Raw genomic sequence first — 27,763 nt, 5'->3', positions numbered from 1 at the left:
GGATGCTGAAAGACAACATCCGACGCCAATGCCTCACCATAACTCCGGACATGCTGAACTGTTCACAACATTATTCCTCGACTACAGCTATTGTTGAGGAATGATGGTGGACACGTATAGCATTTCCTGTAAAGGGCATCATCATTGCTTTGTCTTTCTTTCTTATGCTACTTATTGCTATTCTGATCAGATGAAGCCGGCCGCGGTGGTCTCGCGGTTCTAGGCGCGCAGTCCGGAACCGTACAACTTGGTTCTAATAAAACCCCATGTCATACCAAGCATGTGTGTCAATTTGTACCTCTCTATCTACATTATTCGATGATTTATTCAGTTTTCAAATGTTTACTGACTTTTTAATCACCCGGTACAAGAAAACGGATTACGCCTGTAGTTGGATTGTTTCGTATAGCGTGACCTCATACTTTTTTTCATGGTCATGGGAGCGACAGCAATGAATCAGAATGAACTCCCTCTATCTGCGAAGCGCATGCGCTGTGTTCATTGTGACGAGTTAAAACTGTGAGCCGTGACGACAGTCGAAATCTCATCCCTGCCATTACGGAGCGTTGCCCTAACAACTGCGTCATCTGAGCACGCCTCATGGATCAACTCAAAGCCTCAATTGCTCAATTTATAGCACAGTGTCGAACATAATCAATAATATGTCAGTTAACAACTAATATCGGTTATAAGGGAAGTTGCAAAAATCATAGATTCTACGATAGCATATGACAAACTTACCTTCCGTCAACACTGATATGCATGTGATTTTTTACAGAGATTCATGTCATGTATCACACACTGCACGTCCCTCTTATCACTGCTCGATTAACAAACAAGGTTGTTATAAATAACTGAAGCGATTTCATAAATCCACTGTAGCTACATTAATTGACACACTGTCACAAAACTTATACGGAAAAACTAAAAAAGTTATGCATTGTTGCAGCCGCACTTCAGATTTCTGCCACGAGAGCGCAGCAGTGTGCAGTTAGGCAAGATGGCAACAGGCGACGAGAACGTATGTTGCTTTTGAAGTGCACTCACGTAAGCCTGCTGAAAAAGAGCAACAACACTTCAGAACGAAGTTAACAAAGATTCACCAGCTGCGGACTACATTGGGCAATTTTATGCGCAGTTTAAAGCTTCAGGGTGTCTCTGCAAGGGGATATAAAGGGTTAGGCGTGTTGTGAGTGAAGAAACGGCTGACCGCATGACGGCGAATTTCGCACATAGCCCACGTAAGTCGACAAACAGAGCAAGCCGATAGCTGAACATATCACAACGAACCATTTGGTAGATATTAAGGAAACGACTGAAGATGGAGCCTTTTCGCTTGCAACTGCTGCTTAACCTGACCTCCGATATCAAAGGCAGGTGCTTCGTATTTTCGCCACAGATGTAGCGATTTATGGAAGTGGGTACGTTTTGTGAGAAACTTGTCATGAGTGAAGAAGCAATATTTTTTTGTGAATGGCAAAGTGAACAGGAACGATGTGCGTGTCTGGGGGAAAGAGAATAGCCACGCTGCCGTGCAACAGATTCGAGATTCACCGAAAGTTAATGTGTTTGTGCAGTCTCACGGTTTAAAGTCCTTTTCCCCTCTGCGAAAAGACCATTACAGGACACGTGTATCTGGACATGCTGGAAAACTGGCTCATGCCACAAGTGGAGACCGACAGTGTGGACTTTAATTATGAACAGAATGGTGCTCCACCCGATTTTCTCCATGATGTTCGTGAATTCTTAAACAGGAAATCGAGAAATCGATGGATGATCGTTGTGTGGTTGAAGACCAGCAATTCATGCCACAGCCTCCACGTTCTCGTGACCTAACCCCATGCGGTTTTTTGTGTGGAGTTATGTGAAAGATTCCGTGTTTACGCTTGCCCTGCCTGAACTGCGAGCTCATATCAGCAGTGCTTTGAAGCACATTGATAGGAACATGCTGCACGAACGTGGAAAGAACTTGATTAATGACTTCATATCAGTAGCGGGGGACATTTTGCTTACTTGTGATATGTCAAAGCCCTGTAATAATATGTCAAATTATATAGCTACAGCAAATTTGTGAAAACGTTTCTGGCCTTTATAATGGCTCTGTGCCAGCGCGTGGAATGCTCAGTTTCAGATATTATTAGCATCTGGAGAGAGAGAGAGAGATGTATGTCTTTGCATTAGAATGTAGAAGTAGCGATATGGGGATGATGGTTGGCCTCTTAAACTGCAGATAAAAAGTGGAGTGATATGAATGGGGCTACACAGAATACTATGCGAGAAGCAAAGTCCACCGGCAGTTTTTCTGCAAGTCTGGTGCTCGCCTCCGTAATTCGGTGTTCCTGAGGCAGTAGCCCAGTGTGTTCGGTCTGTAATGAGAAACCTGAGTGAAGATTCCACGTTAGGCTTTGAGACGATCTCATGCGACGTTAGCACAAAACCGATCTCCCCTTAAAAGAAATACCACCAAGAAAGAGAAAGAAAAAATGGTCAGCGTTTGTGACTACTATACAGAGGACCCAATTTCGACTCCCGGTACTGACATATTTTTTCTAGGCTAGAATGGAACGAGTGCACATACCCTCATGATGCCATTTTAGAAGCTTCTTGAGCGAGAAGTAGCGGCTCCAAGTAATTGGAAGTTGATAACAGCCGGGAGAGCGGTCTGATAACCCTATGCCCTTGCATACCGTACCGCATCCGAATTACGCCTTTGCCAGAGGATAACACTGTACTGGGCCGGCCGCGGTGGTCTCGCGGTTCTAGGCGCGCAGTCCGGAACCGCGCGACTGCTGCGGTCGCAGGTTCGAATCCTGCCTCGGGCATGGATGTGTGTGATGTCCTTAGGTTAGTTAGGTTTAAGTAGTTCTAAGTTCTAGGGGACTGATGACCAAAGATGTTAAGTCCCATAGTGCTCAGAGCCATTTGAACCATTTGAACACTGTACTGAAGGGACCCAAAGGCCCAGCAGACGGAGCTTTAGCATATAATTTTAGTTGGTACACTCGTTCCGTGTGTGTAGCTAGATGTGTTGCAATTGTGCACCATAATGCTGTATAGCGTTCCCAGGTATGAAAGTGTATGCCTTGTAGCTGTTCTAGGCTACGGGAAAAGATACATGTAAGTCGAGGTCTGTAGAACTTGCGTCGTGTTTAAGACACTCGGCACGCGTTCTCGAAGACGGAGATTCGAATTCCGTGAGCCATCTCCAAATAGATTTTTTACTGTTTTACTGAATCAGTTGATAGATCGCTCAAAAGGGGACTGTCAGTTCGTACCTCATCGAATACATTCAGTATTCCGATTATAATGACGTCGCTGATGATGGTAAGTTAAAGTCTAGCGATAACCTTATTGCCTGTTGGCTTTCGTCTCGTCACCTTCGGCCGGCATTTGTTTAACCATACTTGTGACGTTTCGCCAATATGAGTGGCCGGCATTATCAGGGATTCAGCTTCCATTGCTGGTGGTCGAAGAGGGTGAATCTTTGACAATGCCAGCCACTCGTGCTGACGAAACTGCACAAATATCGTCAAACTTCGGCCAAATATACCGAGACGAAAGCCAACAGGAAACAGGTGACCAAGTAGTGACGAAAGCCTCACAAATTTTGTGCTAACGATAGTCCTATAGACAGATTCTATAAACAACAAGCTAGAGAACTGTGATGAAGACTGAAATCTCTGAGAGAAAGAGGTGGCTTTCATGTCCATGTTTGGAATGTATGCTTCACCTCAGTCACGTCAAATGAACTATAGTGTCATTCACATAGTAACAATACGATGTTAACTTCGAGGATACCATTTTTGTGACATACAGATATTTAGTACGTGTTTTGTTTGCTGAGTGTTATAAATAAACATTAAAAGACATTATAAATAAACATTAAAAGACATACTTTTGTCACATATTCAAACCTAGCGAAATACTTACTACCCTAGTATCTAACGAAATCTAAAATCATGTTCAATCTTAGTTTCACTACTCTGTCAATATTATGTTGTTGATAAAATCATTAAACGTACATTAGGCCTAAGTTGAGAGCGATACTTTAGAATACGTGTAGTCTCTTCTGAGCAAGGTAACGTATTTGAAAGATAGTGAGAAGTAAATATAGAGTGTCCAAGAACCGTTGCTATAGCCCGAAATTACGGATTATATGTAGTAAAATGTGATAAAATGATGACAATATGTAATGCTCTACTTTTATAGTCTGCAAGAAATACAGTAAAAATTCACACCACCTCTACTGACACGTGACTACTTAATACTCCTAGAGTAGTAGCAAATAAATGTAGCCAAATAGTATACGCCGCAACCTGTCAGGGAAGCGAAGAAATTTTAAGATTTGATCTCCAGTCAACGATGAGATCATTAGAGAGAAAACAAACTTGGGTTGGAGAAGGATGTAGAAGGACATCAGCCGTCTCCCCATCAAAGAAACCATTCCGACATTTGCCCTAAGCGATTTAGGGTAACGCTCATATGGGTCGCCAGAAGAGTTTATGGCCCATCGTCTTATCAGTGTGCCACCTCGCTTCTTTATGTGCTGTTTACATCACAGTGCAAAGCGAACTACCCGCGTCACAAAAGGAAGTACTAAAGCATTTCCTAGTGATAGGTGGACGTCACTTTGTGCAGTAACCATCTGTGTACCAAGGGTCAATTTAATGTTCACGCTGTCTGAATGTAGTGACCTGTTTTCGAATATGGAGATGGGTGGGGCAGTAGATCAGATACATTCCATAGCTTACAAGTACAGAGCTGTGTACGTAAATACGCTCACTCGTACTTGAAGAGAGCTACCAAGAAATTTGCAGTGTGGTTGAGACATCGGCCTCGTATTTGGGAGGTGCGAGTTCAAATCCCCGTCCGCTCGTACTGAATGCTGAATTGAGATTCCGTGATCCCCTAAAACACTTTGGGGTGGGATAAACGGCAGGATGGTTCTTTCAATAAAGCCCTGATTCCTTCCTTCCACTGAGAACTAGAGTCCTGTCTTTATCGATGGCCGAGAAATAATAAACTGCAGTAGTTCTGCATTATTCTTTCGATCCTTGCGACCTGTTTTAGCATTTGTGTGCTATTTTCTGTGGGCAACTACTTACTGATTTATTAAGGTACGTCATTAATGTCTTAACCTGGCGGTGGAATCTTGTAGAAAACCTGCATGGCCGCGCGGGATTAGCCGAGTGGTCAGAGGCGCTACAGCCTTGGACTGTGCGGCTGGTCTCGGAGGAGGTTCGAGTACTCCCTTGGGCATGGGTGTGTGTGTTTGTCCTTCGAATAATTTAGGTTAAGTAGTGTGTAAGCTTAGGGACTGACGGCCTTAGCAGTTAGGTCCCATAAGATTTCACACATATTTTTGAGCACAAACCTGCATGAGTCGAGAGCAGATTGTGATTCTTGAGGCACTACATCTTACAGATGCGTTCAGTATTTTTTCTTCAGAAATGTACACACTTTTTCTCTTCACTGTGCCATTGGTAGGCTATGAGTAAACACTAAGAGACTCACGAAGAACTTCAACATAATTGTCAAGCAGCGCTGTTTTGGTCATTGTTGCCACTGAGTGGGCGTGCCGATATCGGTTGTAAACACGAAGACTGATCTTATCGCAGTGATGGAGCGTTTAGGCGATCATTATTGCGGACTACAGGGAAAATTGATGAACTCATAAATCGATTATGAACGGTAGGTTACCTTATACATGTTCAACAGCTCTAGAGCACCGAGCTAGATGGCTAAAGGGTGCGTATTTTGAAAGAGGCTGATTCATATCCCTGGTTGCCCACTCGCTTGCAGTTTCTTGTGGTTTACCCCAGTGATACCCTAAGAATGTTGCGAGATCACTCCGAGAAGACCACTGTTGTTTTCATACTACAGCAGATGTAATTGGGATGGCAGCATAGTATATAGCTTATACACTAATAGCACATATTTTCTTTAATTAGCACAAAGTCGCGAATTTTTCACATACAAACTCAAGTACGCAATGAAACAATAAAATCGTTTGTAAATTCTGTAGCACAGTCCGGATGGGAAATGAAATATAGACTACCCAGAAAACGGCACGTTTAATCCCAAAATTTCGCTTTTTCACAAACTGAAGCTCACATGTCTGCAAGTTAATGCTGTGTACCTTACCGTAGTAAGGACATGTTGAACAAAATGAAACCGACTGGCAGCTGAAATATGTACCCTCTAAGAAGCTTTATATCTAACCTCACAATTTCACGTCTTTTTATGTACTCACACAAACATAATACGTAATGGTTCAGAACTAACTGTCTTTGTAAAGCGAATAGCACAGCCTATTATACTGATCCAAAACACACAGATTTGGGAGATGAAATGCACACTTTCCAGGAAGCGTCATGTCTAATGTAATAACTTCGCGTGTACGTACATGCTCACACAAGCCTAATACACAAGGTTTAAAGAGAAACTGTTTTTAAATCGAATAGCGCAAACTGGACGAACTGGTCCAAAATGGTGTACCAAACTGACACTCAAAATACACGCTCTGTGCTACTAAGCGTGTAATACCATCATGTTACACGTTCACATACTGAATCACAAAAGGCTAGAGAGCACTGCTTGAGAAGCAACTGTATTTGTGAATCTAATACCACAGTGTGAATGTGCTGACCAAAAACACACCGATTTTATAGACGAATATGTACTGACAGTAAGCTCAACGTCGAATGCCATAATTTCACATATTCATGTGTATTCACGCAGACTTAATACGTGATACTTCAGGAGCAAGTGTGTTTGTATACCGAATGTATTGATTCAGAATCCAAGAAGATGATTCAAATGGCTGTGAGTACTATGGGACTTAACATCTGAGGTCATCAGTCCCCTAGAACTTAGGACTACTTAACCCTAACTAACCTAAGGACATGACACACATCCATGCCCGAGACAGGATTCGAACCTGCGACCGTAGCGGTCACGCGGTTCCAGACTGAAGCGCCTAGAACCGCTCGGCCACACTGGCCGATCCAAAATCCACCGTTTTGAGAGTTTGAGTATACAAATTCCTGTAAACTGCACGTTTTATAGCACAGTTTAGTGCGTTAATAAATACTCGCGCAAACATAGGCACTTATGCTTTAGAAACGGCTGCTTTTGTAAATCCCATACAGCAGCCTGGATGAACTGATCCAAAATGCACCCGTTTGGGAGACGAAATACACAGTGTACAGGAAGCTCAGTGTTTAACGACATAATTTGGCTTGTTCATACGTAGCTCAGGCCTAATATGTGATATTTCAGAAGCAACTCTGCTTGAAAATCGAATATTATAATTTGGATGGATTCACCCAAGCCGGCTAGTGTGGCCGAGCGGTTCTAGGCGCTACAGTCTGGAACCGCGCTACCGCTACGGTCGCAGGTTCGAATCCTGCCTCGGGCATGGATGTGTGTGATGTCCTTACGTTAATTAGGTTTAAGTAGTTCTAAGTTCTACGGGACTGATGACCTTAGAAGTTAAGTCCCATAGTGCTCATAGCCATTTTTTTTGGAGACTGAGTACACAAATACCAGTGAACTGCATGTTTTATACCTTAATTTAGGGCATTCATAAATACTCACGCAAACGTAGGCACTAATGTTTAAGAAATAGGTGCGTTTGTAAATACGATACAGCAGCCTGGATGAACTGATCCAAAATGCACCCGTTTGGGAGATGAACACACACAGTGTACAGAAAGTTCAATGTTAATGACATAATTTCGCTTGTTTATACATACTCGCACAGGCCTAATATGTGATATTTCAGAAGCAATTCTGTTTGAAAATTGAATAGTATAATTTGGATGCATTGATCCAAATTACATCAGTTTGGCAGTAAGTGCACAGATTCACGTTTTATGCCACAATTTCGCGAGGTGATATGTACTCACACAAACGTAGAAAATAATGTTCAAGAAACTGTTACATTTGTAGATCCAATAGAGCAACTCAGATGAATTGATCCAAAATACATCTGTTTGGGAGCTGAAATACACAGTGTACAGTAAGCTCAATGTTTAACGACATAATTTCGCCTGTTCATACATACTTGCACAAGCCTAATATGTGATACTTCAGAAGCAATTCTGTTTGAAAATTGAATAGTATAATTTGGATGTATTGATCCAAATTACAACAGTTTGGGAGTAAACTCACAGATTCACGTTTCAAATGGCGAGGTGGTACGTACTCACACAAACGTAGAAAGTAATGCTCAAGAAACAGTTGCGTTTGTAGATCCACTACAGCAACTTGGATGAATTGATCCAAAATACACCTGTTTGGGAGCTGAAATACACTGTGTACAGGATGCTCAATGTTTAATGACATTATTTCGCCTGTTCATACATACTCCCACATACCTAATATGTGATACTTCTCTGTTTGAAAATCGAGTAGTATGATTTGGATGTATTGATCCAAATTACATCAGTTTGGGAGTAAACACACAGGTTCACGTTTTATGTCACAATGTACTCACACAAATGTAGAAAGTAACACTCAAAAAACAGTAGTGTTTGTTGATCCACTAGAGCAACTCAATTGAATTGATCCCAAATACACCCATTTGGCAGCTGAAATACACAGTGTACAGGTAGCTCAATGTTTAACGACATAATTTCCCCTGTTCATACTTACTCCCACGTGCCTAATATGTCATACTTCGCTGGCCTGAGTGACTGTGCGGTTCTAGGCGCTACAGTCTGGAACCGTAAGACTGGTACAGTCGCAGGTTCGAATCCTGTCTCGGGCATGGATGTGTGTGTCGTCCTTAGGTTAGTTGGGTTTAAGTAGTTCTAAGTTCTAGGGGCTGATGACCTCAGATGTTAAGTCCCCCAGTGCTCAGAACCATTTGTTATTTCAGAAGCAACTCTGTTTGAAAATCGAAGAGTATAATTTGGATGTATTGATCCAAATTACATCAGTTTGGGAGTAAACGCACAGATTCACGTTTTAAATGGCGAGGTGGTATGTACTCACACAAACATAGAAAGTAACTCTCAAGAAACAGTAGTGTTTGTAGATCCACTAGAGCAACTCGGATGAATTGATCCAAAATACACCCATATGGGAGGTGAACTCACACTGTCCAGCAAACTCCTCGTTCGATTCCGTATTTTGGCGTGTCGCATCACAGTGATCACTTGGGTAATAGATTCGTCGGACTCGCTCGGTTGCAGGATAAGAACAGACAGAGCACTCGGGTACGGCACCTTCTGGAACTCCACTGGCACTGCAGACTCGCGAGGCACTCACCTGGTGCCGTCTTCGTCCGGAGCTCCGACGACGCTGGTCTCCTTAGCGGTGAGGCCGTTGTAGTGGATGCGTCGCTCCTGCTCGCCGTCGACGAGCGCGTCGGTAGCGACGAAGTTCCTGACGAGCGTCGCATTGGCGTCGGCGTCGGCGGAGAGCGCGCCGGCTGGCAGCAGCGCCAGCAGAGGGAGGAACCAGAGGGCGGGCGTCGCTGCGGCGGAGCGTCGCTGGCGGAGCGCGTGTGCGGGCATCGTGAGGCGGCAGAGGCGGAGGCGGGACTGGAGGGCCGCGCGCGCCGCCAGCGCTTATAAGCGGCCGCCGCTGCCGCTGCTACCACCTGCCGCTCCGACGCGCCGCTGCGCCCATTCAGTCGGCCGCCGGACACCGGCCGGGGCGGACGTCGCGAGGGCCGCGTGCTCTCCCACGTCTGCAGGCACACTCCGCGGGCCATTTCGCAGGCGGTAGTTTCTGCAGCTGCTGGCCGCCACCTTTCCCGTATTTTACATTGACTTCCAAGGAAACTCTTAACGGCTACACTTTCGTGCCTTCAAAATTGTGAAAACAGAAATTTTTTATCGACTATTATGATGATTTGACGTATGCTTTATGCGAATTAGCAAGGAGAAAACCGACCAGTATTTTTCTTTTACTAGTAACCGGTAAAATAAATCAATAATCAATTAACCAGAGCATTTTTTAAAAGGAGTATATTTGCATTGATTTGAAATAATACGTTATTATGGAAAATAGCAAAAGCGATCAGCGCTATTTGAATAACAATGCCGACAGAAACGAGCAACTAAAACAAGGCATAAGAATTGGTACAGCACTGGTCACACAGTAGTGTCCTTAAGACGTGTGTCGTGGCTTCAGTTACCCGTCGTCGCCGCACATTCGTTGTATTGCAGAACGGTACCAGCCCCAGTCGAAGTGGTTTGAGGAAGTGACGTACTAATGAAATACAGTGCTTCATTTGTTTTAAAACATAGGTTTGTCTACCATTTCTATGAAATAAGAAAAAAGGAAATTATGGTAACAATAATAAAGTAAAAACTTAACAAGTGTTTCATAGTATACAATAAACATAGAAGATAGTTGATCTGCTACCTGTATCTGCATAATACCCCTTAAACTGAAAGCAGTCCTTGAAAACGGAAAAATTAACACAAAAAACAGAGATTTTCAACCTCAGTTTTCACCATTTAGTACTGACTGTTCGTAATGCCCAAATAGAGGTATAATCTAATAATTTCTACATTTATTACAGGAGATAATAGGGACGAAAAACAGAAAACTCGATTATTTCAGCCGGCCACTGTGGCCGAACGGTTCTAGGCGCTTCAGTCTGAAACCGCGCTGCTGCTACGGTCGCAGGTTCGAATCCTGTCTCGGGCATGGATGTGTCTGATATCCTTAGGTTACTCATGTTTTAGTAGTTCTAAGTCTAGGAGAGTGATGACCTCAGATGTTAAGTCCCATAGTGCTCAGAGCCATTTGAACCATTTTTTGTTTATTTTCAAAAATGGTTCAAATGGCTCTGAGCACTATGGGACTTAACATCTATGGTCATCAGTCCCCTAGAACTTAGAACTACTTAAACGTAGCTAACCTAAGGACATCACACAACACCCAGTCATCACGAGGCAGAGAAAATCCCTGACCCCTCTGGGAATCGAACCCGGGAACCCGAGCGTGGGAAGCGAGAACGCTACTGCACGACCACGAGCTGGGGACTTTCGATTATTTCACGAACCTATTATTTAGAGCGGTTGTAAAGGTCAGGTTAAACTGCTGTGAAAAAAAAACTCTATTGTTTCGGTGATCACTGCCATCCCTAATGCGAATATCTAATAATGTTGTCACAATATAGGGACACAGGGAACACGCAACTTGCATGAATTACACCGCTACGTGGAGTTATTGCATTATCTTTGATAACTGCCGCATGCAGTATAATCGACAGAAGGGTAGAGGGCTTGACACACGGTTCAGAGAACATTTAAATTAAACTAGTTCAAAATTTGCCTTGTGCTCACAAGGGCTGTCTGTCATTAATTTGCCCAAGTAAATTAAAAATACTACACAGGGAAAATAAGCACCATGTACTCACTAACAATCTATGGAAAAAATAAAAAGAAAGAATGACAGACGCACCACGAAGGAATTATCCAAATGGGAGGGAAATCGGTAGATGTGATGTACATTATTTCGATTTCAGTAAAACCTGATTGTTTATTCGCGAGAAAGAGTTCTACAAACTGAGCATCTCAATAACGTGTTGCTGCAGAAGGAGGAAGGTTTGGGTTGGGTAGTTTGGGGAAGGAGACCAGACAGCGACGTCATCGGTCTCATCGGATTAGCGAAGGACGGGGAAGGAAGTCGGCCGCGCCCTTTCAAAGGAACCATCCCGGCATTTGCCTGGAGCGATTTAGGGAAATCACGGAAAACCTAAATCAGGACGCGGCATTGAACCGTCATCCTCCCGAATGCGAGTCCAGTGTGCTAACCACTCTGCCACTCCGCGTTGGTGTACCCTCGGCCGTTATGAAAGCAGGTATTCGCCTTGGTATTGATCGATACAGTTGGATGTCGTCCTGCGGGATAGCGTGTCAAATTCTGTCCAGTTGGTGCGTTAGACCGTGAAAATCGGAAACGGTTGGAGGGCTCTACTCGTAATGCTCGAAACGTTCTCAATTGTAGAGAGAGCCGGCGAGCATGCTGACCAAAGTAGGATTTGGCAAGCACGATACAGGTCCTGCTATAAAAAGAAATGGCGCGCCAGATCACCACTCGTGGTCGTGAGGTCGTGTGGCAGATGACAGTCAGGATGGTATTCCACCGATGTTCAGGGCGTCTCCACACATCTTCGTTGGCCATCTGAAGTCAGTTCAAAGCGGAACTCATAGCTGAAGACAGGTCCATTTCAGTCAAAGAGGTTCCAGGCAAAATGCATACAAAACTGGCCATTAAAATTGCTACACCAAGAAGAAATGCAGATGATAAACGGGTATCCATTGGACAAATATATTATACTAGAACGGACATGTGATTACATTTTCACTAAATTTGGGTGCATAGATCCTGAGAAATCAGTACCCAGAACAACCACCTCTGGCCGTAATAACGGGCTTGATACGCCTGGGTGTTGAGTGAAACAGAGCTTGGATGGCGTGTACAGGTACAGCTGCCACTGCAACTTCAACACGATACCACAGTTCATCAAGAGTAGAGACTGGCGTATTGTGACGAGCCAGTTGCTCGGCTACCATTGATCAGACGTTTTCAATTGGTAAGAGATCTGGAGAATGTGCTGGCCAGAGCAGCAATTGAACATTTTCTGTATCCAGAAAGGCCCGTACGTGACCTGCAACATGCGGTCGTGCATTATCCTGCTGAAACGTACGGTTTCGCAGGGATCGGATGAAGGGTAGAGCCACGGATCGTAACACATCTGAAATGTAACGTCCACCGTTCAAAGTGCCGTCAATGTGAACAAGAGGAGACTGAGAAGTGTAACCAATGGCACCCCATACCATCACGCAAGGTGATACGCCAGTATGGCGATGACGAATACACGTTTCCAATGTGCCTTCACCGCGATGTCGCCGAACACGGATGCGACCATCATGATGCTGTAAACAGAACCTGGATTCATCCGAAAAAATTACGTTTCGCCATTCGTGCACCCAGGTTCGTCGTTGAGTACACCATCGCAGGCGCTCCTGTCTGTGATGCAGCGTCAAGGGTAACGGCAGCCACGGTCTCCGAGCTGATAGTCCATGCTGCTGCAAACGTCGATGAACTGTTCGTTCAGATGGTTGTTGTCTTGCAAACGTCCCCATTTGTTGACTTAGGGATCGAGACGTGGCTGCACGATCCGGACATCGGTGGGATACCAAACTGACTGTCGCCCGCCATTCGGTCCGACAACCAGAACTGATGGTCTGGCATACCATTTTTTTGTTTTATAGTAGGACCCCTATGGTTGTCATCCGCAGCATGCTTACAGTACAGCGGTACGTCAACGATATTCGACGCCTCGTTTTGTTACCATTCATGGTACGCCATCTTGGGCTTATATTTCATAAATACTCTGCGAGCCGACACAAGGCTAGAGTTTCTACCGCTTATCTTCCTGATTGCGAAAACCAACCTTAGCCACCAAGGTCTTCCGACCTATCTCCAAACAAGTACGTATGGACCATTGTGGACAGGGCCTTCGACCGTCTCGTGATTTTGACGATCTAAGGCACTAGTTAAGCAGAATTTGGCACGATATCCATAAGAAAGACGTCCAACAACTCTGTCAATCAATGACAAGTCGAATAACTGCTTGCAAAAGGGTGAGAGATGCACAAACACGATATTGACTTGGTCAGTTTGTGGAGCTCTTTATACTGAATAAACCATTCGATTATCCTGAAACTGTTCAAATGGTTCAAATGGCTCTGAGCACTATGGGACTTGGAACTACTTGAACCTAACTAACCTAAGGACATCACATACATCCATGTCGGAGGTAGGATTCGAACCTGCGACCGTAGCGGTTGGGCGGTTCCAGACTGAAGCGCCTATAACCGCTCGGCCACACCGGTCGGCCCTGAAACTATAATCATTTGCTTATCTGTACATGTTCATCACATCTACTTGTTTCCGGTTCATCCGAATAATTCCCTTGTGGTGCGTAGTTTTCTTTGTCTAAGTGTGTAGAAGAAGTGGAGATCATGGGATCCACAAAATGCCTCCCCCACTATATACGAGGGGCGTTTGAAAAGTCCGTGCAAAGCCATAGACATGGCACCACCGGCATGTATCGAGGTCATGTTTAGTTAGTAGCATCTTTGGAAAAAACGCACACCAAGTTTCAGCCATATTGGTCTATTTCTTTGTGTTTGGCATTCGTATGAATCAAAAAAGTCGAGTGACTGTCAAAAAATGGACGAAAAAGAAATTCTTGTGGTGATTAAACATTACTTTATGAAAGGCAAAACGCCTCAGGAGACTAAAGAGGAGCTTGATAAACATTACGGTGACTCTGCAAACTCGATTAGAACAGTGGTTTCAAAATTTTCCGGGTGGCCATATGGGCACAAGTGATGCTGAACGTTCTGGACGCCCTGTGGATGTTACAACTCCAGAAATCATTGATAAAATACATGATATGGTGATGGATGACAGAAGAGTTCATGAGATGGCTAGTGCTGTGGGCATCTCGAATGAACGGGTACTTAATATTTTGCATAAACATTTGGACATGAGAAAGGTATCTGCAAGATGGGTTCCGCGATTGCTCACGGTTGGCCACAAACGGAATCGTGTGAGGTGTTGCGATGATGGTTTGCAGCTGTTCAGGAAGAATCCGCAGGACTTTAAGCATGGTTTCGTCACTATGGATGAAACATGGATACATTACTATTCTGCAGAGGCCAAACAACAATCTAGTGAATGGGTTACCAAGGGAGAATCTGCACCAAAAAAGACGAAGGCCATTCCTTCGGCCGGAAAGGTTAGGGCGACTGTCTTTTGTGATTCTCAAGGGATAATCCTCATCGACTATCTGGAAAAGGGTAAAGCTATTATAGGTGAATATTATTCGTCGTTGTTGGACCGTTTGAAAACCGAGCTGCAAGAAAAACGCCGGCGATTGAACTGCAAAAAAGTCCTTTTCCATCACAACAATGCACCTGCACACACCTCAGCAGTTGTGGGCACAGAATTAATGGAAATAGGATTCCAACTCGTTTCACATCCCCCCTATTCTCCAGACTTGGCTTCCTCGGGCTACTGTTTGTTCCCCAATTTGAAGAAATGGCTGGAGGTTATTGCAGCAACTAATAGCTATTTTGCAGTCTTGGACAATTTCTATTATTCGGAAGGGATCAACAAATTAGAACAGCGTTGGACGAAGTGTATAAGTCTAAAAGGAAACTATGGCGAAAGATAAAAAAGGTTTACCCGAAACAAGTAAGTAGTTTTTATTTTTGCACGGACTTTTCGAACTCCCCTCGTACTGCATGGGTGAACTGAATGAAGACACCGTAATATACTGGCGAATTTCAAGTGCATCAATAGAGTTAAGGTGCAAATTTATTTTGGTAGTTCTTCCCCCCCCCCCTCTCCCAACCCCCTCCTCATACTCCCCTTCTTTACTATCTTTTTTTTTTGGCGTGTTTTGGCTCTCACACCCTCTCGTCCGCCCAGTGAACCTTAGGGTGTCGCTGCTGGGCTTACCCCCGCGCTTTTTTTAGCCATTTTTAATGTAGCTCTGCTTTTTATCAGTAGGTCAGTACACACAATGATTTATTCAATTTCCTGGGAAAAATTGTGAACAGTATTCCCATACATGTTCTTATATTAATAACTGTAACGAAGTTACCATATGTTCCTTGCTGAATTTAACTCGGCCAATTTCGGGCCGCTTCATTCACGGCTCTTGGTGTGGCCGCTCGCGCAGACTTGGCTACGGCGCGTGTGCGTGACTTCTTGGTCAGCAGATTACATTCGCGCGTTTAGTATTAGACCGTTGGAGGTGGTGTCCACCTGATCTTGTTCATCGTTAACCGTGTCCACCCCCGGTAGCTGAGTGGTCAGCGCGACAGACTGTCAATCCAAAGGGCCTGGGTTCGATTCCCGCCTGGGTCGGAGATTTGCTCCGCTCAGGGACTGGGTATTGTGTTGTCCTAATCATCATCATTTCATCCCCATCGACGCGCAGGTCGCCGAAGTGGCGTCCAATGGAAAGACTTGCACCAGGCGAACGGTCTACCCAACGGGAGGCCCTCGTCACACGACATTTCATTTTCATCGTTAATGGTGAGTTTCCTAAGGCGGTTCATCGGTTTTACTATTCGTTCCACTAAAGACCTTAACAGTTAAGTCCCATAAGATTTCACACACATTTTTTACTATTCCTTGTTATCGTCAGCAAAGGTACTGGTTTTTCTATGGCGGAAATCCGGCATTGGACCTATTACTGGGTTCCACTATTTGTCTTCCGAACTATTTGACAGTGATACCATCAGATTATAATTTTGGCGATCATACTCCGTAAGTCATGAAATACGTGATGTTCTCAATGCTGGTTGGTACATTTTACAGCGCAGGTGACATTTGGTTACCACTCTTTCACGTATTACATATTGATTGTTACTTAAAGAATTCTGTGGGTTGTCTTTTCACAGTCAGGTCTGACTTCTGTGTGTCTAGAAATAGCTTTCAGACATTGATGACTTACAATACAAGGCAGTCGTTATACCTGGCACGCCAGCAGTTGACGGAATATTCTATTTCTATTATTTGTGAAATTTTGCACGTACATTATGTATATTTTTCATAATATGACGTTTAAAACAATGGTGTTTGCCCGGTGATATTCCATGTACTATAAATAATATTTTATGACCATTTATACACTTTTAATGTATTCTTCGGTCGCTGACTGTTTTAATACATGACACCAACAAAGTCTGTAACATGCCTGTGATACGTGCTATCAATATGAATCTGTGGCAACAAATTACCAGCTGCTGTTAGTTACCATGTGGTTGTAAGACGTTTGTGCAGTAATGTTTGATCTTAATGCGATGTGTAAAGTGTTATTTATACATGGAGATGTATGTAGACAATATAGTGCTCTTCCATTTTGGTTTGATGGGTCCTTGACAATGATAAGTACGCGAAATTAGCTGATCACACGATTAAATACAAATCACATTACAGCCTACTACGGACCACGTTTACATTTATTAAAAATCTATTTCCTTCTGAATTTTTCGGTACATAACACACATTTTTTATTATTAATGTACAATGTCGCGCCGCGTTGCACAGCTTCCATCTTCTTGTATGTTGTGGGATTACCCACATTGGCAATCACATACTCTGCTGCAGTCGTAAGATATCAGTAATAAGTAATTTTTCTTCTCTTACTGCCATGTGTCAGGTGCCGACAAGCTAGGTCGATGGATGCTATTTCGCCTATTGCTGTCTGTTAAATATGTTGCGTAGTGATCTCGCACTTTACTATGGCTGAGGTTTAGGATTATATGTTCATGGTTTAATTATAGCTTGTATTTAAAGTTGGTGATTTCAAAACTGAGGAGTCATCCTCAGTGTCACCTCCAGACACTATGAACACAAAGCTAACACTTGTTTAATTTGCTTTACTGCCTTTACGAATCAGCACTCACTGTGTCTTCACTATATAAGCTGAAGAGCCAAAGAAACTGGTACACCTGCCTAACATCACGTAGCGCCTCCGCGAGCACGCAAAAGTGCCGCATAAGACGTGCATGGATCTGACTAATGTCTGAAGTAGCGCTGGAGGGAATTGAACCCGTGAATCCTGCAAAAATCCGTAAGACTATGCGGGGGTGGAGGTCTGTTTTGAACAGCACGTTGCAAGACACCTCAGATATGTTCAGATATAATGTTCATGTCTGGAGAGTCTGGAGGCCAGCGGATGTGTTCAAACTCAGAAGAGTGTTTCCGGAGCCACTCTGTACCAATTATGGATGTGTGGGGTGTCGCATTGTCCTGCTGGAATTGCCCAAGTCCGTCGGAATGCACAAGGGTCATGAACGGATGCAGGTGATCAGACAGGATGCTTACGTACGTGTCACCTGTCAGAGTCGTATCTAGACATATCAGTAGTCCGATACCACTCCACCTGCACACGTCCGCCGGCAGGGGTGGCCGAGCGGTTCTAGGCGTTACGGTCGCGGGTTCGAATCCTGCCTCGGGCATGGATGTGTGTGATCTACATCTACATCTACATGACTACTCTGCAATTCACATTTAAGTGCTTGGCGGAGGGTTCATCGAACCACAATCATACTATCTCTCTACTATTCCACTCCCGAACAGCGAGCGGGAAAAACGAACACCTAAACCTTTCTGTTCGAGCTCTGATTTCTCTTATTTTATTTTGATGATCATTCCTACCTATGTAGGTTGGGCTCAACAAAATATTTTCGCATTCGGAAGAGAAAGTTGGTGACTGAAATTTCGTAAAAAGGTCTCGCCGCGACGAAAAACGTCTATGCTGTAATGACTTCCATACCAACACGTGTATCATATCTGCCACACTCTCTCCCCTATAACGCGATAATACAAAACGAGCTGCCCTTCTTTGCACCCTCTCGATGTCCTCCGTCAATCCCACTTGGTAAGGATCCCACACCGCGCAGCAATATTCTAACAGAGGACGAACGAGTGTAGTGTAAGCTGTCTCTTTAGTGGACTTGTTGCATCTTTTGAGTGTCGTGCCAATGAAACGCAACCTTCGGCTCGCCTTCCCGACAATATTATCTATGTGGTCCTTCCAACTGAAGTTGTTCGTAATTTTAACACCCAGGTACGTAGTTGAATTGACAGCCTTGAGAATTGTACTACTTATCGAGTAATCGAATTCCAACGGATTTTTTTTGGAACTCATGTGGATCATCTCACACTTTTCGTTATTTAGCGTCAACTGCCACCTGACACACCATACAGCATTCTTTTCTAAATCGCTTTGCAGCTGATACTGGTCTTCGGATGACCTTACTAGACGGTAAATTACAGCATCATCTGCGAACAGTCTAAGAGAACTGCTCAGATTGTCACCCAGGTCATTTATATAGATCAGGAACAGTAGCGGTCCCAGGACGCTTCCCTGGGGAAGGTTAGTTAGGTGTAAGTAGTTCTAAGTTCTAGGGGACTGATGACCATAGATGTTAAGTTCCATAGTGCTCAGAGCCATTTGAACCATTTGAGATAATATGTCCCACCGGTCGTGCGCTGACTATAACAACTCGTTCAAACTCACTTAAATCTCGATAACCTGCCATTGCAGCAGCAGTAACCGGTCCAACAACTGCGTCAGTCACTTGTTGTCTTATATTGGCGTTGCCGACTGCAGCGCCATATTCTGCCTGAACATGTCTCTGTATTTGAATACGCATGCTTGTACCAGTTTATTTGGCACTTCAATGTAATGTAAAATGGATGTTTCATGTGTGTTCCACGTCCCCTCCTAAACCACTGAATACATTTCAACCAAACTTTGTACCCGTATCACCTACTGTTTGGAAGAAGAACTATTGTGGCAAGAAGCTCCTACCTCCCAAAGGGGTGGCTGTGAATCTCCATATTATATTATAAAATGTATGTACGTATGTATATTCCACATTTGCTCCTAAACCACGGGATCGATTTCAACCAAACTTGGTGCACATACCACCTACTATCTGGCAAAAAGTACTATGAGTGTAAGAACTACTTACTTCACAAAAAGGTGCGGGTGGGTGTGATATATGAGCGTAACTAACTGAACGCTAATACACAGAATTATTCATCCAGAATTTGCGAATGAGAGCAAGTAGTTACTTTTCGACAAAGTTTACATGTAGTTTCAAAGCTCAACGAAATTTTTTCTCGCCGACACCCTCACGAAATGATTCAAGGAAAAAGATTTACCGTTACTACATTTTTGCTGCCGTTACGTATTACTTCTTTACTACTAACTCTTGTCGCTGCACTACCTGCAGACAGTATACATATATATTGCTGAATATACCTGCAATATTTTGTAATTGTACGGCATATATTTCAGGAGATATGACGTCGTAAAATGCGTGAAAAACTAGTTTACTTAAAACGAAGAGCAAATTACGAGATTACGATCAGCCAGTGTTTGATAATGAGAACACTTACAGATTTTGAACATAATTTCAAACTACTTTTTTAAGGTCAAAGATTTAACACAAACACATTTTCAACCAGAACTCTGGAAGTTGTTTTGTACAGGAGAGTTTGATTCTTTAAAGAATTTGCTGGTCACTTACTGTCTATAAAGAAGTACTATGTGGTTAAGAAGTGGTAGGAATGAAAATGGAATGACAATGAAGGATAATTCAGGAACACCAGGATCAATTTCGAACAGATCTTTTATGTGCATGACTTATTATTTGTGTAGAAATACTGTGGGAATAAGTTTCTCTTGCCACGAGGGGTGAGGGTGTAGATCTGAAAGGATGACTTAAAAATGTCGGAAAATGACCTTTCGAAGTTTTCCGTTATTTAGTTCACTTGGAGTACTTTTAAAAGTATGAAATGCAATTCTTCTCTTATTAGTGCTCCAGAGAGCCATTAATTTTGTCACTGTGCTTCGGGACCTAAGGTGAAACCACACATCCGAATTGCACAGATAAATTGAACATCGTATCTGGAATGGTGTGGTGTAAATCAGCAGAGAATCCGACATATAAGTGTACAATGCATTTAATACACGTGTTGTGTTCAACGTTCTCGTAAGCCCTTGGATCGATTTCAGCCGAACTTGGTACACATATTACTTACTATCTGGAAAGAAATACTGTGCGGACAAAACCACCACCCTGCCGTTGGGGTGAGTGGTGGTGATAATAGGTCGATGGGCAAAGAAAGGGGGAGGAGGGGGTGGACAGGCAGAGAGGGTGGGAGAGAGGGTGGACACGGAGAGGGGGTGGAGGGCGTAGACTAATAGAGGACTGGAATAAATACTGCTCCGGTAAATCCAGGTTTCTCAGCCACTATTCAAGTATTAGCTGACCAGTCCCATTTCTTAGCGACGCGGGGCTAAGGAAGTACTTGTGTCTGTAACTACTTCTATTAAATTTTACGAGACAGTGTGTACAAATTACTTTTTGAGTGTTTAGAAAACTCCCCCCTCGGGAGCAAAGACGATTTTCCTGTTAAATCAGCCACAGTGACCTCAGAGAATCTTTGTCCTCGCAGATCAGAGATAGAAAAGATTAATATGATTTTAGTAAACTGCAGGAGCATCCAAGGAAAGGTCCCAGAATTAGTAGCGTTTACTGAAGGTTATAATGCACGGATAGTATTGGGAACAGAAAGCTGGTTGAAACCAAACGGCAATGACGGCGAAATCATAAGTTCAGACAGGAATGTTTATCGTAAGGATAGGTTAGTCGCCAATGGTTTGTTTCTTTAGTTGTGTTTTGCTTTAGGGCGCAAAAAACAACTGGGATCATACGGGTCCAAGTCAAAACTATAGAACACGAATACAGAGAGGAGCTAAACGACTATACGTCAGTCCCAATGGACAGAATAGGAGACAGCTAAAAACAGGCACGTGCAAAAAGGGCTAAAAAAAACACCATGCAGAAATGGACGTCCAAAACTAAACATTAAATGGCCTTCGCCATATTGCTTCGGCGGATAAAAAGTAAAACGCGGTCGACAGCCCGCGCGTCATTCGCTAAAACAGCTGATAAATGAGACGGCAAACCCAAGCTGGAAAGTAAATGCTTAAAAAAAGGGCATTCCATCAGGAAGTGGCGCACAGTTGAAATTTGGGCGCAATGTGTACAAATTGGTGGTGTAGCGCCACTTAGGAAATAACGATGGTTGAAAAGGCAGTGCCCAACACGCAGCCGAGTTAAAATGACCTCCTCCTTGGGGGGGGGGGGGGGGGGGGGGGCGAGAGGAGGTCGTCCAAGGCGCTGGGAGAAGCTTAATAAGCAGGAACTTATTCCAGTGAAGGGAGGACCATTGGCGATGCCAAAGGGACACCATCTCATGACAGACGGTAATTCAGCAATCATCGTAGGGAATAAAGGTACTCGTGTGCTGAGGTACGAGGTCTGCAGCTTTGGCAGCAGCGTCAGCAGCCTCGTTTCCTGCCAGACCGACAAGACCAGACACCCACAGAAACATGACACCGGCTCCACCAAGTGGTGCCGGCGTGTTTATTGCAGTAAAAAAATTCGATTAAATCTAGCGAAGTTATCACGGATTCCGAAAGAGAATTAATCTGGGTGAAACTATCAAAAACAGTAGAAAATGGTTATCTGATGCTTTTATAGACCACCTGGGTCAGGATCTGTAGTTGTAGAGTTCTTCAGGCAGAACCTGCATAATATCAGTAGTAATTTTCCTGACCATGCCGTTGTAATAGGGGATGACTTCAACTTGCCAGGTATAGAGTGAGAGTGTTATGCCATCAAAACTGGTACCAGGGAATCGCATGGCTCTGTTCTGGATGTCTTTTCCGGAAATTACTTTGAGCAGACGGTTAGAGAACCAACTCGAGAGGGTAACCTCTTAGACCTCCTGGCAACAAACAGACCTGAACTTATCGAATCAGTTAACGTAGAGCAAGGTATTAGTGACCATAAGGCTGTGACAGCATCTATGACAACGGGTCCTACAAGGACTGTTAAGAAAGGTAGGAAGATATATTTGCTCGTCAATTGTGACAGAATACAAATTGTAGAATATCTCAGCAGTCAGCATTAAATATTCGGTGATGAGGACGGAGATGTGGAGAACAAATGGAAGAAAATTCAAAGGCATCGTTCAATATGCCCTAGAAAAGTATGTTCCGAGTAAGGTTTTAAGAGATGGGAAAGATCCATCATGGTTTAATAGCCGTGTTAGAAAAGCGCTACATAAGCAAAGAGCACTTCATCTCAGATTCAAGAGAAGTAAAAACCTAGCTGACAATAAAAAGCAGAACGAAGAGAAAATGAGAGTAAGGAGAGCAATAAGAGAAGCGTCTAATGATTTTGAAAGCAAGACGTTGTCAACCGACCTGAGTAAAAACCCTAAGAGATTATGGTCGTATGTAAAATCAGTAATTGTGTCAAAATCATCTATTCATTCTGTCAGCGACCACACCGGCACCGAAACGGAAGATAACAGAGAGAAGGCCGAAATACTGAATTCGGTCTTCCGAAGTTGTTTTACCGCGGAAGATCGTAACACTGTCCCTCCGCTCAATCGTCGTACGAACATCGAAATAGTAGATATCGAGATAATCGATCCAGGAACTGTAAAGCAGCTACAATCGCTTAGTAGTGGAAGTGCTTCAGGACCAGATGAGATACCTATAAGATTCTATACAGATTATTCGAAAGAACTTGCTCCCCTTCTAGCAGTAATTTATCGCAGATCGCTTGTGCAACGGAAGGTACCTAACGATGTCAGGCGCGTAATAGGGCGCCTTAGGGATATGGAAGCAAGAGAGGGGAAGAAAACGAATGTGCACTCCTTGTACATACCGGGGAGAGTCATTCCAGATGTGGAAAGGGTCCTACCGGATGCCATGAAGGGTACAGGGTGCACCCATCTGCAGGTGGTCGTTCATGTCGGCACCAATGACGTGTGTCGCTATGGATCGGAGAAAATCCTCTCTGTCTTCCGGCGGCTATCTCATCTTATTTGGTGAAGACTGCCAGTCTCGCTAGCGGGATGAAAGCAGAGCTCACCATCTGCAGCATCGTCAACAGGACTGACTGCGGACCTTTGGTACAGAGCCGAGTGGAGGGTCTGAATTAGAGGCTGAGACGGTTCTGCGACCGTGTGGGCTGCAGATTGCTTGACTTGCGCCATAGGGTGGTGGGGTTTCGGGTTCCGCTGAATAGGTCAGGAGTCCACTACACACAGCAGGCAGCTACACAGGTAGCAGGGGTTGTGTGGCGTGGACTGGGAGGTTTTTTTTTAGGTTAGATGGCCTCGGGAACGTACAGAAAGGGCAACAGCCTCAAAGGGTGCGGGGCAAAGTCAGGACATGCGGGGACCAAGCAGCAATCGGTATTGTAATTGTAAATTGTCGAAGCTGCATTGGTAAAGTACCGGAACTTCAAGCACTGATAGAAAACACCGAAGCTGAAATCGTTATAGGTACGGAAAGCTGGCTGATGCCCGAGATAAATTCTGCCGAAATTTGTACAAAGGCACAGACGGTGTTTAGAAAGGATAGATTGCATGCAACCAGAGGTGGCGTGTTTGTCGCTGTTAGTAGTAGTTTATCCTGTAGTGAAGTAGAAGTGGATAGTTCCTGTGAATTATTATGGGTGGAAGTTACACTCAACAACCGAGCTAGGTTAATAATTGGCTCCTTTTACCGACCTCCCGACTCAGCAGCATTAGTGGCAGAACAACTGAGAGAAATTCTGGAATACATTTCACATAAATTTCCTTAGGTGGAGATTTCAATTTACCGGATATAGACAGGACACTCAGATGTTTAGGACGGGTGGTAGGGACAGAGCATTGAGTGACATTATACTGAGTGCGCTATCCGAAAATTACCTCGAGCAATTAAACAGAGAACCGACTCGTGGAGATAACATCTTGGACCTACTGATAACAAACAGACCCGAACTTTTCGACTCTGTAAGCGCAGAACAGGGAATCAGTGATCATAAGCCGTTGCAGCATCCCTGAAAATGGAAGTAAATAGGAATATAAAAAAAGAGGAAGGTTTATCTGTTTAGCAATAGAAGGCAGACTTCAGACTACCTAACAGATCAAAACGAAAATTTCTATTCCGACACTGACAATGTTGAGGGTTTATGGAAAAAGTTCAAGGAAATCGTAAAATGCGTTTTAGACAGGTACGTGCTGAGTACAACTGTGAGGGACGGGAAAAACCCACCGTGGTTCAACAACAAAGTTAGGGAACTACAGCGAAAGCAAAGAGAGCTTCACTGCAAGTTTAAACGCAACCAAAACCTCTCAGACAAACAGAAGCTAAACGATGTCAAAGTTAGCGTAAGGAGGGCTATGCGTGAAGCGTTCAGTGAATTCGAAAGTAAAATTCTATGTACCGACTTGACAGAAAACCCTAGGAAGTTCCGGTCTTACATTAAATCAGTAAGTGGCTCGAAACAGCATATCTAAACACTCCGGGATGACGATGGCATTGAAACAGAGGATGACACGTGTAAAGCTGAAATACTAAACACCTTTTTCCAAAGCTGTTTCACAGGGGAAGACCGCACTGCAGTTCCTTCTCTAAATCCTCGCACAAACGAAAAAATGGCTGACATAGAAATAAGTGTCCAAGGAATAGAAAAGCAACTGAAATCACTCAACAGAGGAAAGTCCACTGGACCTGACGGGATATCAATTCGATTCTACACACAGTACGCGAAATAACTTGCCCCCCTTGTAACAGCCGTGTATTGCAAGTCTGTAGAGAAACGGAAGGTTCCAAATGATTGGAAAAGAGCACAGGTAGTCCCAGTCTTCAAGAAGGGTCGTCGAGCAGATGCGCAAAAGTATAGACCTATATCTCTGACTTCGATCTGTTGTTGAATTTTAGAACATGTATTTTTCTCGCGTATCATGTCGTTTATGGAAACCCAGAATCTACTCTGTATGAATCAACATGGATTCCGGAAACAGTAATCGTGTGAGACCCAACTCGCTTTATTTGTTCATGAGACCCAGAAAATATTAGATACAGGCTCCCAGGTAGATGCTATTTTCCTTGACGTCCGGAAGGCATTCGATGCAGTTCCACACTGTCGCCTGATAAACAACGTAAGAGCCTATGGAATATCAGACCAGCTGTGTGGCTGGATTGAAGAGTTTTTAGCAAACAGAACATAGCATGTTGTTCTCAATGGAGAGACGTCTACAGACGTTAAAGTAACCTCTGGCGTGCCACAGGGGAGTGTTATGGGATCATTGCTATTCACAATATATATAAATGACCTAGTAGATAGTGTCGGAAGTTCCATGCGGCTTTTCGCGGATGATGCTGTAGTATACAGAGAAGCTGCAGCATTAGAAAATTGCAGCGAAATGCAGGAAGATCTGCAGCGGATAGGCACTTGGTGCAGGGAGTAGCAACTGGCCCTTAGCATAGACAAATGTAATGTATTGCGAATACATAGAAAGAAGGATCCTTTATTGTATGATTGTATGATAGCGGAACAAACACTGGTAGCATTTACTTCTGTAAAATATCTGGGAGTATGCGTGCGGAACGATTTGAAGTGAAATGATCATATAAAATTAATTGTTGGTAAGGCGGGTGCCAGGTTGAGATTCATTGGAATAGTCCTTAGAAAATGTAATCCATCAACAAAGGAGGTGGCTTACAAAACACTCGTTCGACCTATACTTGAGTATTGCTCATTAGTGTGGGATCCATACCAGATCGGGTTGACGGAGGAGATAGAGAAGATCCAAAGAAGAGCGGCGCGTTTCGTCACAGGGTTATTTGGTAAGCGTGATAGCGTTACGGAGATCTTTAGCAAACTCAAGTGGCAGACTCTGCAAGAGCTGGTCGGCTCTGCATCTCGGTGTAGCTTGCTGTCGAGGTTTCCAGAGGGTGCTTTTCTGGATGAGGTGTCGAATATATTGCTGCCCCCTACTTATACCTCCAGAGGAGATCACGAATGTAAAATTAGAGAAATTCGAGCGTGAACGGAGGCTTTCCGGCAGTCGTTCTTCCTGCGAACCATACGCCACTGGAACAGGAAAGGGAGGTAATGACACTGGCACGTAAAGTACCCTCCGCCACACACCGTTGGGTGGCTTGCGGAGATTTATATCGTTGAATTCATTCTGGTGTAGAAATATAGAACATGTTTTATACTCAAGAATTATGACATTTGGAAAATGAACATATCCTCTATAAAAATCTACATGGATTCCGTAAACAGAGATCCTGCGAAATTCGGCTCTTCTGTTCCTCCATGAGATCCACAGCGCAGTGGACAACGGTACTTAGGTTGATTCCGTGTTACTTGATTTGTGTAAGGCGTTTGGCACCGTTCCGTATTGCCGTTTAATCGAAAAAATACGAACTTACGGAGTATCGGAGCAGGTCTGCGATTGGATTCAAGACCTTCTTGCAGTCAGAACTCAACACGTCGCTCTTAACGGAAGTAAATAGACAAATGTAAAGTTAATATACGGAGTACCACAGGGAAGTGTGATAGGAGCGTTTCTGTTCACAATATATGTAAATAATCTAGTAGAAAGCGTAGGATGATCTTTAAGGATATTCGCAGACGATGCAGTTGTCTGTACCAAAGTAGCAACAGCAGAAGATAGAATTTGCAGAAAGACCTTCAGAGAATTGATGAATGGTGCAGAATCTGGCAGTTGACTCTGAACGTAAATAAATGTAACATATTGCGCATGTATAGGAAAAGAAATCCACTGCTGTTCTGCTACACTATTGATGACAAACAGCTGGAGACAGCATCTGTCGTAAAATATCTAGGCGTAACTATCCACAGCGACCTGAATCGGACTGACCATATAAAACAGATAGTGGGAAAGGGAGACACCAGACTCAGATTCATCGGCAGAACCTTAAGGAAATGTAACTCATCCACGAAAAAAGTGGCTTATAAGGCGCTTGTTCGCCCGATTCGTGAGTATTGTTCATCTGTCTGGGATACATATCAGGTAGGACTGATGGAGGAGATAGAGAAGATCCAACGAAGAGCGGCACGTTTCGTCACGGGATCGTTTAGCTGGGGAGAGAGCGTCATGGAGATGCTGAACGAACGCCGCTGTCGGCGTTACAAGAGAGGCGTTGTGCATCACGGAGAGATTTACTATTGAAATTTCGGGACAGCACTTTTCAGGAGGAGTCGGGCAACCTATTACTTCCCCCGAAATACATCTCGCGTATTGACCACGAGGAGAAAATTCGAGAAATTGGAGCCAACGCAGAGGCTTACTGACAATCGTTCTT

General features: G+C 43.9%; 1 protein-coding gene across 3 annotated transcripts in view; it reads right to left on the bottom strand.

Annotated features, from left to right (window-relative positions):
- LOC126336773 (uncharacterized) overlaps positions 1–9,549 on the bottom strand; it is a 380,424-nt gene extending 370,875 nt beyond the window's left edge. Inside the window, exon 1 of one of the 3 annotated variants that reach the window (XR_007564993.1) lies at positions 9,277–9,537. Coding sequence is in view for 2 of the 3 variants with exons in the window: in XM_050000801.1 (XP_049856758.1) it covers positions 9,277–9,524 (248 nt within the window). In the remaining variant the exon portion in view is untranslated. Of the gene's footprint in view, positions 1–9,276 lie in introns of all 3 variants that reach the window. The other 2 variants (XM_050000801.1, XM_050000792.1) reach the window with 2 other exon arrangements.
- Between the last annotated feature and the right edge of the window lie 18,214 nt (positions 9,550–27,763).

Source organism: Schistocerca gregaria, chromosome 1, assembly GCF_023897955.1.
Source record: "Schistocerca gregaria isolate iqSchGreg1 chromosome 1, iqSchGreg1.2, whole genome shotgun sequence".
Lineage (NCBI taxonomy): Eukaryota > Metazoa > Arthropoda > Insecta > Orthoptera > Acrididae > Schistocerca > Schistocerca gregaria.
The sequence above is the reverse complement of the archived record's forward strand: the minus strand, read 5'-3'. Positions and strand labels throughout refer to the sequence as shown.